The 12,760-nt window shown below is 43.2% G+C and overlaps 1 protein-coding gene across 1 annotated transcript in view; it reads left to right on the forward strand.

The window, feature by feature from the left end:
- The first annotated feature begins 7,474 nt into the window (after positions 1-7,474).
- Positions 7,475-12,760, forward strand: part of ppp1r13bb (protein phosphatase 1, regulatory subunit 13Bb) — a 72,140-nt gene continuing 66,854 nt past the window's right edge. Inside the window, exons 1-2 of the mRNA XM_080538794.1 lie at positions 7,475-7,587; positions 8,573-8,747. Coding sequence (XP_080394920.1) covers positions 8,739-8,747 — 9 coding nt within the window. The 5' untranslated portion in view covers positions 7,475-7,587; positions 8,573-8,738. The remainder of the gene's footprint in view (positions 7,588-8,572; positions 8,748-12,760) is intronic.

Consider the following 12,760-nt stretch of genomic DNA (forward strand, 5'->3'; position numbering starts at 1 on the left):
TGCATGGATCAAGGACTTCCTGTCCGACCGCCCCCAGAGGGTGCGGGTGGGCTCCCACACCTCCACAGCCCTCAGACTCAGCACTGGGTCCCCCCAGGGCTGCGTGCTAAGCCCCATCCTCTACAACCTCTACACCTACGACTTCACCCCCGTCCACCCCAGCAACTCCATCGTAACGTTTGCAGACGACACCACCGTGGTGGGCTGCATCTCGGGGGGGGACGAGGCGGTGTACAGGGATGAGGTAGAGCAGCTGAGCAAGCTGTGCAAGGTCAACAACCTGCTGCTGAACCAGTCAAAGACCCAGGAAATCATCGTGGACTTCAGGAGGAAAAAATCTGAGGTCCAGCCCCTGCTCATCGACGGAGAGAGCGTGGAGAGAGTCTCAACCCTCCGATTCCTGGGGGTGCACATACAGGATGACCTGTCCTGGAAGAACAACACAGCAGCCATCATCAAGAAGGCACAACAGCGGCTCTTCTTCCTGAGAGTCCTCAGGAAAGACCACATCGGACAGGAGATGCTGGTGGCTTTCTACCGCTGCGCAGTGGAGAGCATCCTCACCTACTGCATCTGCAACTGGTTCTCCAGCTGCACAGCCGCAGAGAGGAATGCGCTACAGAGAGTCGTGAGAACGGCCCAGAAGATCACCGGCGCCCCCCTCCCCTCTCTGGAAGAGCTGTACAACACACGCTGCCTCAGGAAGGCCTCCAAGATCTCCAGAGACCCATCCCACCCTGGGTACGAACACTTTGCTCGGCTGCCCTCGAACAGGCGGTTCAGGACCATGTTCGCAAGGACAAACAGACTGAAGCTCAGCTTCTACCCCAGGGCCATTCAGGCCCTGAACACAGCAAAGACCTAGGTTCTGGGCCCTGGACAGTCTGGACGGATTGATGGCAGCTGCTGGATTGAAATCAGGTGTAGTGCTGAGGCACAAATGTGTACATTTGAAGCCTGCAAACTGCGACACTTTAAATGAATGTGCAATAAAACTATGTGCAATATGACAACCCTAATAAGGTTGCAGAGAATAGGAAATGTTAGAATAGGTATAGCATAGCATAGAGTACAGCACAGTGTTTTATTTGTATAGTATAGTGTACATAGCCTTTATTTATGTAAACCAGCTCCTTTCCCTTCTTGTTTTTTAGTTATTTTTCTTTCCTGGCACCAGGGGAGCCCCCCCTCCCAAATTTCGTTGTTTGGTACCTCTACTATATCAATGACAATAAAGACCATTCATTCATTCATTCAAAATCCAGGAGAACCAATCCCAGTGGGCCTGGACGAAAAACATGAAAAATGCAAATGCTTCAATATTAGCTTGTGAGATGTCAAACTAGGGGTTTATTGAGGTGCTGAATCTATTACAACCACTATTTTTGAGAAATGTACACATGATCACAAAATGTTACATTCATAGGCTTATGTCGCCCTGAGGCTTTCAGGGTGTCATCTACAGTAGGGGTAATAAATGATTCCAATCATTCAGTTTGAATTAAACTTGTTCAAAAATATTTCACAAAAGAATACAACATTGGATGTTTGTACACTGCAGATAGCACAGAACAAAGCAGCTAGACTTGCACTCTGTTTCACAATACACACAAATATTCTGGGCATGCACAAGAAACTCTCATGGCTAACCGTGGAAAAAGGGCTCAAATCCAGTATACTGATTTTCTTTAGGAATGCAATGTATGCAAATAAACCACAATACTTATCAGAACAGACAATAACATTGTAGTTATAGAATATTAGGACGATTTGGTTACCATCTTCCAAATTTTTTATTTACACCATCAAATCCTTGATTTGTCCTGTTTTGAAGTTCACCCTACTCATCCACCACCTGAGCATCTTCCTCATCCCTCTTTTCATCTGTCTGGTTGATGTTCTGGCAAGAGTTGCCATGACAATTGCCACAAGCTGAGATCCACCTGACTCCTTGCTTTTTACAGCTGCACCGGAGTGTGCTACAGTCCCCTATACAGTTGCAGCTAACACACTTTAGGAGATAGTTCAGTGCAATGGGGTCTGTGGAAGGGACTGGTGCATAACCTTCCTTTCCCAGTTTCCATCCGTACTCCATGACATCCAGTGATGGACTTTGAAGCATTTGCCAGTCTCTTGTTTGAAGGTTAGCCCGGAGAGAGTGCTGTGATGCAGCTCCTGTAGTAGAGGCAGTTTCTCTGTTTTGATGTTCCCAGCAGCAGCCCGCTTGCTGAAGATGTCAAACCTCAAGTTGTCCAAGTCTTCAGATGGTTTCCCGTGGAACAGAAGCTTGAAGAGCTGGCTTTGATGATTTTATATTTCTCGGCTCGGGTGTCCAGGAACACATCCATGGCCCTCTCCGCTTTGTCGGTCTTACAGAGCTTGTTGAGCAAAGTTGGTTTGCTAAACCCTGAAATTGAGGACACTGTATCACAGCCAAAAAAGCAGTGCAGGAAGATCAGACACTTTCTGTGTTTCTCTGGTAGGGCCTCCCGGATCTTTCCGACATCGTAAGATGTGTCTTTGGCTGTTGTAAGGAAGATTGGATGGTCTGCAGCATGATGGACCAGCATAACCATGACATCTGTGTCCTCAGCCCTCACCTCAACAGCCGACTCTCTTGCCTCATCTAGAGCTGCCTGGACGATAGAGGTGTCTGCATCATCGGAGCATTGCTGTACTCTGATCCCATTCCCTGGGAACGTCTCAGCAAGTAGCGAAATAAGCTGGGATTTGCTGCCTTTGTTGTCACGGAACTTTTCTCTTGGGATGATGCTTTTGATGTCTGGACAAATCAGAATGTCACAACATGCATTCTTTGTTCTTCTTAGGTGATCATGGTCCTTGGTGGAGCTGCCATATCCATCAAAGACCACTGTGATCCGGAGTCGCTGGCTCCCCATGGACTTAACAAATCGGAGGTAGCTTTCGCAATGAGGTTTGGTGAGGTTTGCCTCCCACTATGCAGGAGCCACCCACCATCAATCACAAGACTTGTGCTGCAGGGAGGTTTTTCAACAGGTTCCACAGTGGCTTTCAGGAACCTTCCGAGGGCAGCCTTGTCTGGCTTTTGCATCTTCTGGTTCTTGTCAAAGAGATACATAGGCTTGACTTTGCGCTCACTAATGATGATGATGAGCCGGTTGTGAGAGCTTGAGTGAGTCAATGACCAGCTTCTCCCCATTGACCTTGAGTCCAGATCTGAGGCTTGCTTGGTTTCCATTGTATCCAAGGCAGTCTTTCATCCATAATGGCCTGTATGGCTCTGCCAACCTCCTCTGCCTGGTCAGCGTTGACGGGGTCTCCGGGAGTGCTGCTGGAGCCTGTGGAGAAGGATACTAGGGTCTTCCTGTCCCGTGTTGCATCATGGGGTTGACTTCTTCCAACCATCTAACTATGGCGTCAACAGTTTTGTTGTCCTTCTTTATCTGGGCTCTTGTGAGTCTGTGTGGATGGGCACTGCACGTTTGTTCATTCCTCTTTCCAGCTGGTGAATGAATGAGAAGTGGTTCAGGGTCTGAACCCAAGACTTGTGTGCAGATTCATTCCTGAAACGGCCTCTGCCACCGGAGGATTTGGCCTCACACATTAGTGTGGTTACGATTTTGATGTCAGTCCATGTGCCTGACCGTTCATGGTCTGAGAACCTGACTGCATGGTTGCTGTACATAGTGAACTTGGCAAGAGTCTCCTGTAACATGGGACTATCCTGTTGCTGCTGCATTAGCTGTACACACAGCCTTTCTCCCTTGGCATACTGATGGTGGCCTGCTGCTGCAAAGGTGTTGAGCATTCCAATGATGCAGCTGAGATTACCTGCATGGTCTGGGACACGCTCACTCCTGATGAACAACTTGATGAAGTCAATTCTGCCATAGTACCAAACCCAGAGTGCTGGTGTCCTTCCTCCTTCAGCCAAGGTCTTCAACCTCTCCGCCATCCTCTCCTCAAACACTGTCACTATCCTTGGTGTGATTGTTGAGCCTGTTTTCTCATCTTTTGTCATCTCGATGAAGTCCTCCATGTCTTTGTACTCCTGCTCGCCTAACACAACATCCCTCAGCACAAACATGGTAATTGCAGCAGATGCAAGAAAGTGAAACCGGATGTGAGGATGTGGTCTGCTATGTTGCTGCTTGGGTAAACAGGCTGTATTATCTCTTGCAGACCCGAGTCTGCCATGATCACTCCGATGGAACCCAGGAAGCTTTTCAGGAGGTGAAACCCATCTAATCTTGTGATGATTGGCAGGTTACACTGGAGGACTGTCTGAGTTGCTTTCAGCCATATTGGCAGGTCAAACGTGATGACGGCAGGAGACACCGGCTTAGGCACTGTATTAGAGTAGTGTTGGACGACATAAACCTATGAATGTAACATTTTGTGGTCAGGTGTGCATTTTTACAAAAAGAATAATGGTTGTAATAGATTCAGCACCTCAATAAAGCCCTAGTTTGACATCTCACAAGCTAATATTGAAACATTTGCATTTTTCATGTTTTTCCAAATTAAATTAATGGTTGAATATTCAAAACACTACAGCTCGGCCTCTGGTTGACATACAGACACGCGGATTTCGCTGGGGGGGGGCAGGGTGATGACACACACACTCACACACACAAAAAACGTCAACTCGGCCCCTGGGGGACGTAGAGACACAGGGTCTTCGCTGGGGGTCGTAAGGGGGTGACCCAGACACACGCACACACACATACACACACAAAAAGGACAACTTGGCCCCTGGGGGACATAGAGACGCCGCACACACACACACACACACCCCAACCCCACAACTTGGCCTCTGGTTGGGCTAGAGAAACGCGGTCCTCGCTGATGGGTGCAGGGGAGTTAGCTAGTTAGCTAGCGCTAGTTAATTAGCACTGGTTATCTAGTGCTGGTTAGCTCGGCCCCTGGCCACTGACCTGCCCCCTACTGGCTGTGAGGGGCAAGCACACTTCACAATTTCCACAGGAATTGTCTCAGTCTAGTTATGTGTAGTTATGTGTTTTTAGCATGTTGATGTTCTATCAGCATGTTGTGATGTTATAAAAACGCAGTTAGACGTTTGTAGCGATGTGCCAACAGCCGGTAGCTGTTAGCAGCATTTGTTTGCTGTTTCATTGGTCACTTTTCTCCCACTGTTTGAGGTGGACCAACATTCAAATACGCGATTTCAATGTATGACATCATTTGAAAGCTTACAATCTGTAGTTTCAGAATATGTAAAACGTTCGGACCCCGGGAAGACTAGCTAATGTCATGGCATTAGCTAATGGGGATCCTAATAAACAAACAAACAAACAAACATTGCACTGGCTTTGCTGACAGTCTTCGGATCAACCTATCTGTGTGAGCAGATATTCTCACGCATGAAGAGCGTGCTGAGCCTCTCCCGCTCCCGCAGCCGTTTGACAACTGACCACTCTGAAGCTTGTGTGCAACTTAAAGTGACCAAGTACCACCACCAGATAATGGAGCTGAGCAAAGGAAAACAGGGCCAGGGGTCACATTGACTGGTAGGCCTGTTTATTCTTTAGCATACATGGCTTTGCGTATAGCTCTTTGCTGAACATTTTTGTTTATGTAGTGGTTTGAATAAAATTGCAGGGGGGTATTCCATCAACGTCACTAAAGGAAAATCCAGGCTTATATTTGGTAACTCATGAGATTTATCAAAATAAGCCTGGATTTTCCTTTAGCAATGTTGATGGAATACCCCCCAGATCTGTTGGTCTGTTTGGTTTGGTTTGATGTCGAGTCATAATTAATGTTGATATTGTGGTTGGCACACTGATTAACAAGAACATTTATAAATGGCACTTCATATCAAAAAGGTTGCCTAACCTGCCCCAGAGGGTGACTTATTGTCCAAAGCTTCACTCTCCTCAGACCTTGATTCCTATTTGCCATTTCTAACTGATGGGTTTGTGTCTATTGTGGACAGTGAAAAAAAGGTGCCTGTGAAAGTCCTGCGGGATACTGCTGTGTTTGACTCATTCATTTTAGCCTCGGCTTTGCCCTTTTCTGATAAGTCAGGGACTGCATATTGTTGCTCATAAAATACGGGGATAAATAGTAGCCTATAATGAAAAATAACATGGATCAAAATCACCTTTCTAAATTGATTAAAGGCAAGAATATAGCTATATTTCCTGATTTTGAAGTATTACATAATTTATGCAAAGTATGCTAATGAGAAAAGGTTGCATGACAGCACCATGGTACTCTTAGATCACCCTTTTAAGTTAACTTCGAATTGCTCATTAGAAGAGCTGTACAACACACGCTGCCTCAGGAAGGCCTCCAAGATCTCCAGAGACCCATCCCACCCTGGGTACGAACACTTTGCCCGGCTGCCCTCGAAAAGGCGGTACAGGACCATGGCCGCAAGGACAAACAGACTGAAGCTCAGCTTCTACCCCCAGGGCCATCCAGGCCCTGAACACAGCAAAGACCTAGGTTCTGGGCCCTGGACATCAATCTGGACGGATTGATGGCAGCTGCTGGATTGAAAAATCAGGTGTAGTGCTGAGGCACAAATGTGTACATTTCAAGCCTGCAAACGGCGACACTTTAAATGAATGTGCAATAACACTATGTGCAATATGACAACCCTAGTCGTTTTATCTGTACAGTATAGTATAGTGGATAGTGTACATAGCCTTTATTTATGTAAACCAGCTCCTTTCCCTTCTTTTTTTTTTCTTCTTTTTTTTCTTTCCTAGCACCAGGGGAGCCACCCCTCCCAAATTTCGTTGTTTGGTACCTGTACTATAGCAATGACAATAAAGACCATTCATTCATTCATTCATTATGGATGGATGGATGACAGCAGAGACTGAACCCAGAACAATTTATAATGAAGTGAAATTAAACATTATATTATTGACGAACATTATCGAAGGCAAACTCAATGTACAAAGATAGGGCTGGCAATAGCTCCGCAGTAGAGCCGTAACAGAAACGCTGTCAGTAGGGAAGACGTGACCAAAAGCCAGCAATTCCGCCACGCACCCGCGCCGCTGAAGTAACGTTGTTGGTGAATTGAAATTGAGTGGAAATGACATTAAAAAAAAAAGATACTTTGTTTGTACTTTTTATAAAAGGTTGTGCATATATTTACCATTTACATATAATGGCATCCAACTGTAAGTGTGTGAGCCTGGTCGCTGTAGCTGTGTGTTTTGTTCTTTAAACAAGCAGCACGACATTTCTAACATTCCACGTCAACGTGTGACATCATCATTTACTACACGGCAGTGCGCGAGTGGAGAGATAGGCTACTGTAGCCATCCTTGCTATTCATTCTCCTCAATTTGTCGTTTTTCAAACCAGAAAATATCACATACTTTGTGTTAGTGTATGGAAATTGCTTATTTTAAGCAATATTGTCAGATTGCTCGTCAACGTGAAAGGGTGGTAGGCGGGCTGTTGCGTGCGTGGTGTCATCTATTTGTATTTCCCTGCACTCGCTGGCCAAGAGGGTAGCTAGCTAGCTAACTAACTAAGTTGTCGTTTGCTTGGATTGTCTGGTCTCTGCAAGCAAGAATTGGTTGGCTTACTGCTAACATCATGAACTCGCTTTAACGTGTAAGTAAAGACTTGCTTTGTATTGTTAGCCAGGTAGCCGATTGTATCGTCAACACACTTTATCTGACGGTTATGTGCTTGTATTCATATAGCTGTCCTCATATCCCACTCAACCAGGCTTGGGAATCACTGTCGACGCTAAACTATCTATCAGGTTTCCAAATGTGCCTAGCTAGCTTTCGTAGATAATTCAGAAAATGAATTATGAACACACAAACACACAACTTTTCGTTTGTATGTTTTGATACCGATATGATACTGAACGTCGTTCTACATTACTGGCATCCAATTCCAGCAGTTAGACTGATCCCACCCAAGAAAACATAACCAGCTGGCTTTAGCTTCGTAGCTAAGCCCCTCTTTGCTAAGGCCCATCTGGATTGGGGTAGCTAGCTGTACTACTAGTCAGAAAAACAAGGTTTCTTTTACTTGGTTGTCACTGAATTCCGAAGTGACAACGCTTAATTCAGATCCAAGATACCTAGCTAATGAATCATGATGCCTACATTTCATTTGTTTTTCGTCTAGCTTGTTAGCTAACGCCCAAATAGCTAAGAGTTAACTAGCTATTAACAACAGCTGGATGGAATAAGCTGATACTTGTCAGTGAATGTGTGTGTGTTATCTAGCTGACTAACGTGCCGATAAGACTTCCACTTGACACTGTCAGCTAACGTGAGCTATGTATTGACACACATGCCCCATGTTTATCACAACGATAGCTATGTTCTAGCTTTCATAGGCAGGATACCCAATGAGTTGCTTCTCTCAGTTTACCAAGTTAAAGGCCGTGTCAACTTACATCACATTTCCCCGTTGGTACACTAGATAACTAGAAGAAGATTGATGAAATTGACTATTTGGTATTCTTAATCAGTGTAATGCTTTAAATGCCATTACTTATTATAGAAGTAGCAAGATAACCTAGACTTGGTCCACTAGCTATATTACAGACGATCATCAGTCTCCTTGTCTTATATTGCAGATGACCGAGGCCTGGGTTGGCCCACTTGAAATCACAAGATTGTTGTTGAGTGCTCCAGCTAGCATCCCTTTGGATAATAGAGCAACTGAAAGACACCACAGCCTCTGTTGCAAGTCGGATGTTCCTCTGATGCCCATCTCATTCTGACACCGACAGAGTTGCCAACATGATGCCGGTGAGTATCTACCTTTTTCCCATGCCCTGCTTGTTGTTGACACTGATGTTTATCCAAGAAATTAGAACAGAGTAACGGTCTTTGCACACTGATGTGTTTTATTACGTCTGTTTAAAAATAAATAAAATAGAACTCATGTTGTGTCAATCATGCTTGCACACACACACGTTTTTTCCACGTCCGTCAAAAGCCTTTTGAAAGTTGTTTTTGACCACTCCACCATGGTGAAGTTAGAACTGCACAACAGTTGGATTAATGCTTACAGAAGTACATGTCTCAAGTATTATCTCGGCGGTTAGTCAAGTGAAAGAAAAACAACATACAGGTGATGATTCACACAATATAATACCACGAAAGCGTAGGGCACTAAACAATAACAGTCATTTGGATAGCATCATAGTCAAATTCAGGCAGAAGGGCAAGGTCCGGGCAGAGGCACACACTGTCACAGACTGCAGTGCCAATGCATCATATAGGTACATAATTCAGCATGGTTATAGGTGTTTCTTTTTCTATTCTCAAGTAGTGACAGGAGCACAAAATCATCCTCACTGCTTGATGACTCCATTCTGCATATTGTGAAATTTTGCAACATCAATGTAACAAAAACAACAACATTGGACTCTAATAAAACGCATCGGAGGGCACTGTGCAAGGTCTCTGTGCTAACGTATTTTTTTTTCGGATGACGGATTATGCATACAAAAAAAATGCATCAGTGTGCAAAGACCTTAAGACTCATTTATAAACTATAGTGCAGGTGTCTTGCTTTCTTACTCAATACAATTTTACCCATCATCTATTCTCCTGCTCTGCCTTGCACTGTTTAAGGGTCTCCAGAAAAGCCACATATTAACTGACATAAGACAACCAATTTAAAACCCGTCGTGTGACGCAAAGAGGATGGTGATACAGCTTGCCTGTAAGATCCTGCACCCCCCTCTCTCATCTTTAAAGCAGTGTTCCATCTCTGATCTCAGTTGTTAAAAAATAAACATTAGCGCAATGGAGATATTATTTTTTCTGTCATTTAGAATTTCTATATCATCATTCTGTTAAGTACTGATACTGTTAAGTAATCCAATTTGTTAGTCTCTGGGGATACCCTTTAAGCGTGCGATTAAGGTGGAGAAAGTTGGGATAATCCTATGGCTCAATGTAGGAGGGGCAGCACTCCCACCATCCAGGCAGTTTGTTACTTTAAAGCAGTCAATATGCTGAAAGTTTGCTTTGGTAAGACAGGATACACTAGTGGTGCAACTAGTCAATTCGATTAGATAAGCAGATTTTTGTACTTCGGAGCTAAGATGTGTGATGTTCACTTTCATTCAGATTAATTTCTGGAGAGCTTTTGGGTTTCATCATTCAGCTTGTAATAGCAATACATTGTTTGCATTTACAGCCATGGCTTAAAACAAAGGTGTTTTCATAACCAAATGTGGATTTTCTCCTGATGATACAAATCAAGAGTGTAGAGAATAAAATGACATAGGCCTAATTGTGTAATGTTACTGCCACATTGTCTATTGGTATTAAAAAGGTATAAATAATAAGGTGAACAGTAGGACACATTTCATTGAAACTCATTCCGTTGTCGATGCACATAGATATTATGTAAGTATATATTATCTATGGTCTGGCAGACTAGAGAAGAGTTTAATATTGTTATGACATGTTCGTTGCGCAGAAATTGACTGAATGAAATTAATTTTCTTCGCCCTTCTGTTGGGGGTTTCACTGACCATTTATAGGCAACTATGGGTGTTAAAAAGGGTGGGACAAGATGCTCGTTCATGTGTGCAAAATGTACAGTTTGATTGTGATTTATAAAGGGAAGCGGGTGTCGTGCGCACCGTTTTATAAATCCGAATGTTGGAGTGCGTAAATGTTTTTGCTTTGCGTACGTACCCAAGCTGTTTACGCCAATTCTACGCAAAGCTTTCTAAATGCGGCCCCTGAAGAGTAGCTCATGAGTTGTTTCATTTTGGAAAAGGACAAAATGTGTCTGGTTGGAGAAATTCAAAATGATGTCCTTGGATAAACCTTAATCTCGAACAAATCATGTCTTCATGGACACTTCATAAAATGATGTTAGACAGGGAAATGTGTGATAGAAATTGCATAGAAATTAACTCCTAGCGATATTATGTTTCTCAGTTGGTTCCACGCATTTCAGCAGTAGGCTATACGGACATACAGTGCCTTCAGGGGTATTCAGACCTCTTCACTTTTTTCGCATTTTGTTGTGTTATAGTGGATTGTAGTAATTTATAATGGATTAAATTAAAATAATTTGCCATCAATTCACAATACACCAGAATGACGAAGTGAAAACACATTTTTAGAAATCTTAATTTATAAAAATTCAAATACATACCGTATTTTCCGGAGTATAAGTCGCATCAGTCAAAAAAATGCGTCATGAAGAGGAAAAAAACAAGTCGCATTTATTTAGAAATTGATTTAACAAAATCCAAGACCAAGAACAGACATTTAATCTGGAAAGGCAAGTTTATTCAACTACACAATAGCACACAGAACAACAGGCTGAACAGGTGTCCGGTATGTTAACGTAACACATTAACAGTTATTCAGCTACAGAATAGCATAAAGAACATACCTGGGAGGCTGAATAGGCTAATTTAACATAACAAGCCAGCGAGTCCAACAAGCAAGTTACCGGTAAGCAAGTTCACCAAGCTCCCGATCTCATTCCACATCACTGAATATGATATATGAATATGATATATAAGTGAATTTGATATATAAGTCGCAGGACCAGCCAAACTATGAAAAAAAGTGTGACTTATAGTCCGGAAAATACGGTAAATGACTCGTATATTAGTATTCAGACCCTTTGCTATGACACTCTTAACATTAGCTAAAATACAAAAATGGCATCAACAAATCACTCATAGGGCTTTCACACACCGCCAAGGCTCCATGCCGGTTCCGGTACCCGAACCTAATCTTGAACCGGCCGGTGCATTGAGATTGAAAATAAATTGGTTCGGAACAAAAGTTCCAGAAAAGGAACCAGAAAATAGTGGTTCTCAAGCGGGAACCAAAAACTAGAACCGTGACGTTGTCAGTGGGTGTGTCATATGACACATTCTACACAAAAATGTCACAACAAGATGGCAACTACTTCACTGGAACTGAGGATGTCTTCCGCTACAGTATCTGAATTAAACACTATTTTGTATGAAAAAAACAAGACACTTTCTAAACACGTTCCAGTGTTTCTTCCAGGATTTTTCACATTAGTGGCGGAGCGGTTATCTTTCGCGCGCGCAAATTGTTTTCCGCGTGCACGCGCATAAAACGCGCACTGGCGCTCAAAACTAAGACGTAGTTTCACCAAAAACTATAGGGTGGCAACAATTATAATTTCTTAAATAGCGGTTAAGTCATTAAAGCCGAGCAGGTGATTTTATATAGAAGGTGATCAAATACCAATATATCCTACTAGAGATGCTCCGATCAGGGTTTTTGGTGCCGATCACCGATCACCGATCACTGGAATCAGTGATCTGCCGATCCGATATCACCGATCACCGATCACAGCGTCGAAAATGGCAATTGAAGCATTCTATTTATTGTGTAGCATTATTTATGTTTTTAATTATTCTTAACACCATTGACATTGTATATTAAGTATTCAAATGAAATTAGGAGATGAGAAAGTATCATGAATTGACGACCATCTGTTTTATTGAATTCACAACCACCTGTAGCTTACTTCAGGAAAAACAAATAAAATGTGAAAATAAAAATCATAATAAATAAAATGTACACTGTCACATCAAATGTGCAACATTCCACTCGAATGAGAGGAACTAGGGGCTCTTAGAGAACTTGCTTATACTGTAGCTTTCCTGAGGAACAATAAACATACCCAAACTAAACTGCAACATAAACAGGCTATAGCCAAATATAAAATACTGTTTCAAGTCAGTCAGTTTCAAGTCATATTTAGGAGGAGATAAGACAGCAAGTCAGCAATAATCAAT

The sequence above is a fragment of the Nansenia antarctica genome (assembly GCF_963989245.1).
Source record: "Nansenia antarctica genome assembly, chromosome: 1".
NCBI lineage: Eukaryota > Metazoa > Chordata > Actinopteri > Argentiniformes > Microstomatidae > Nansenia > Nansenia antarctica.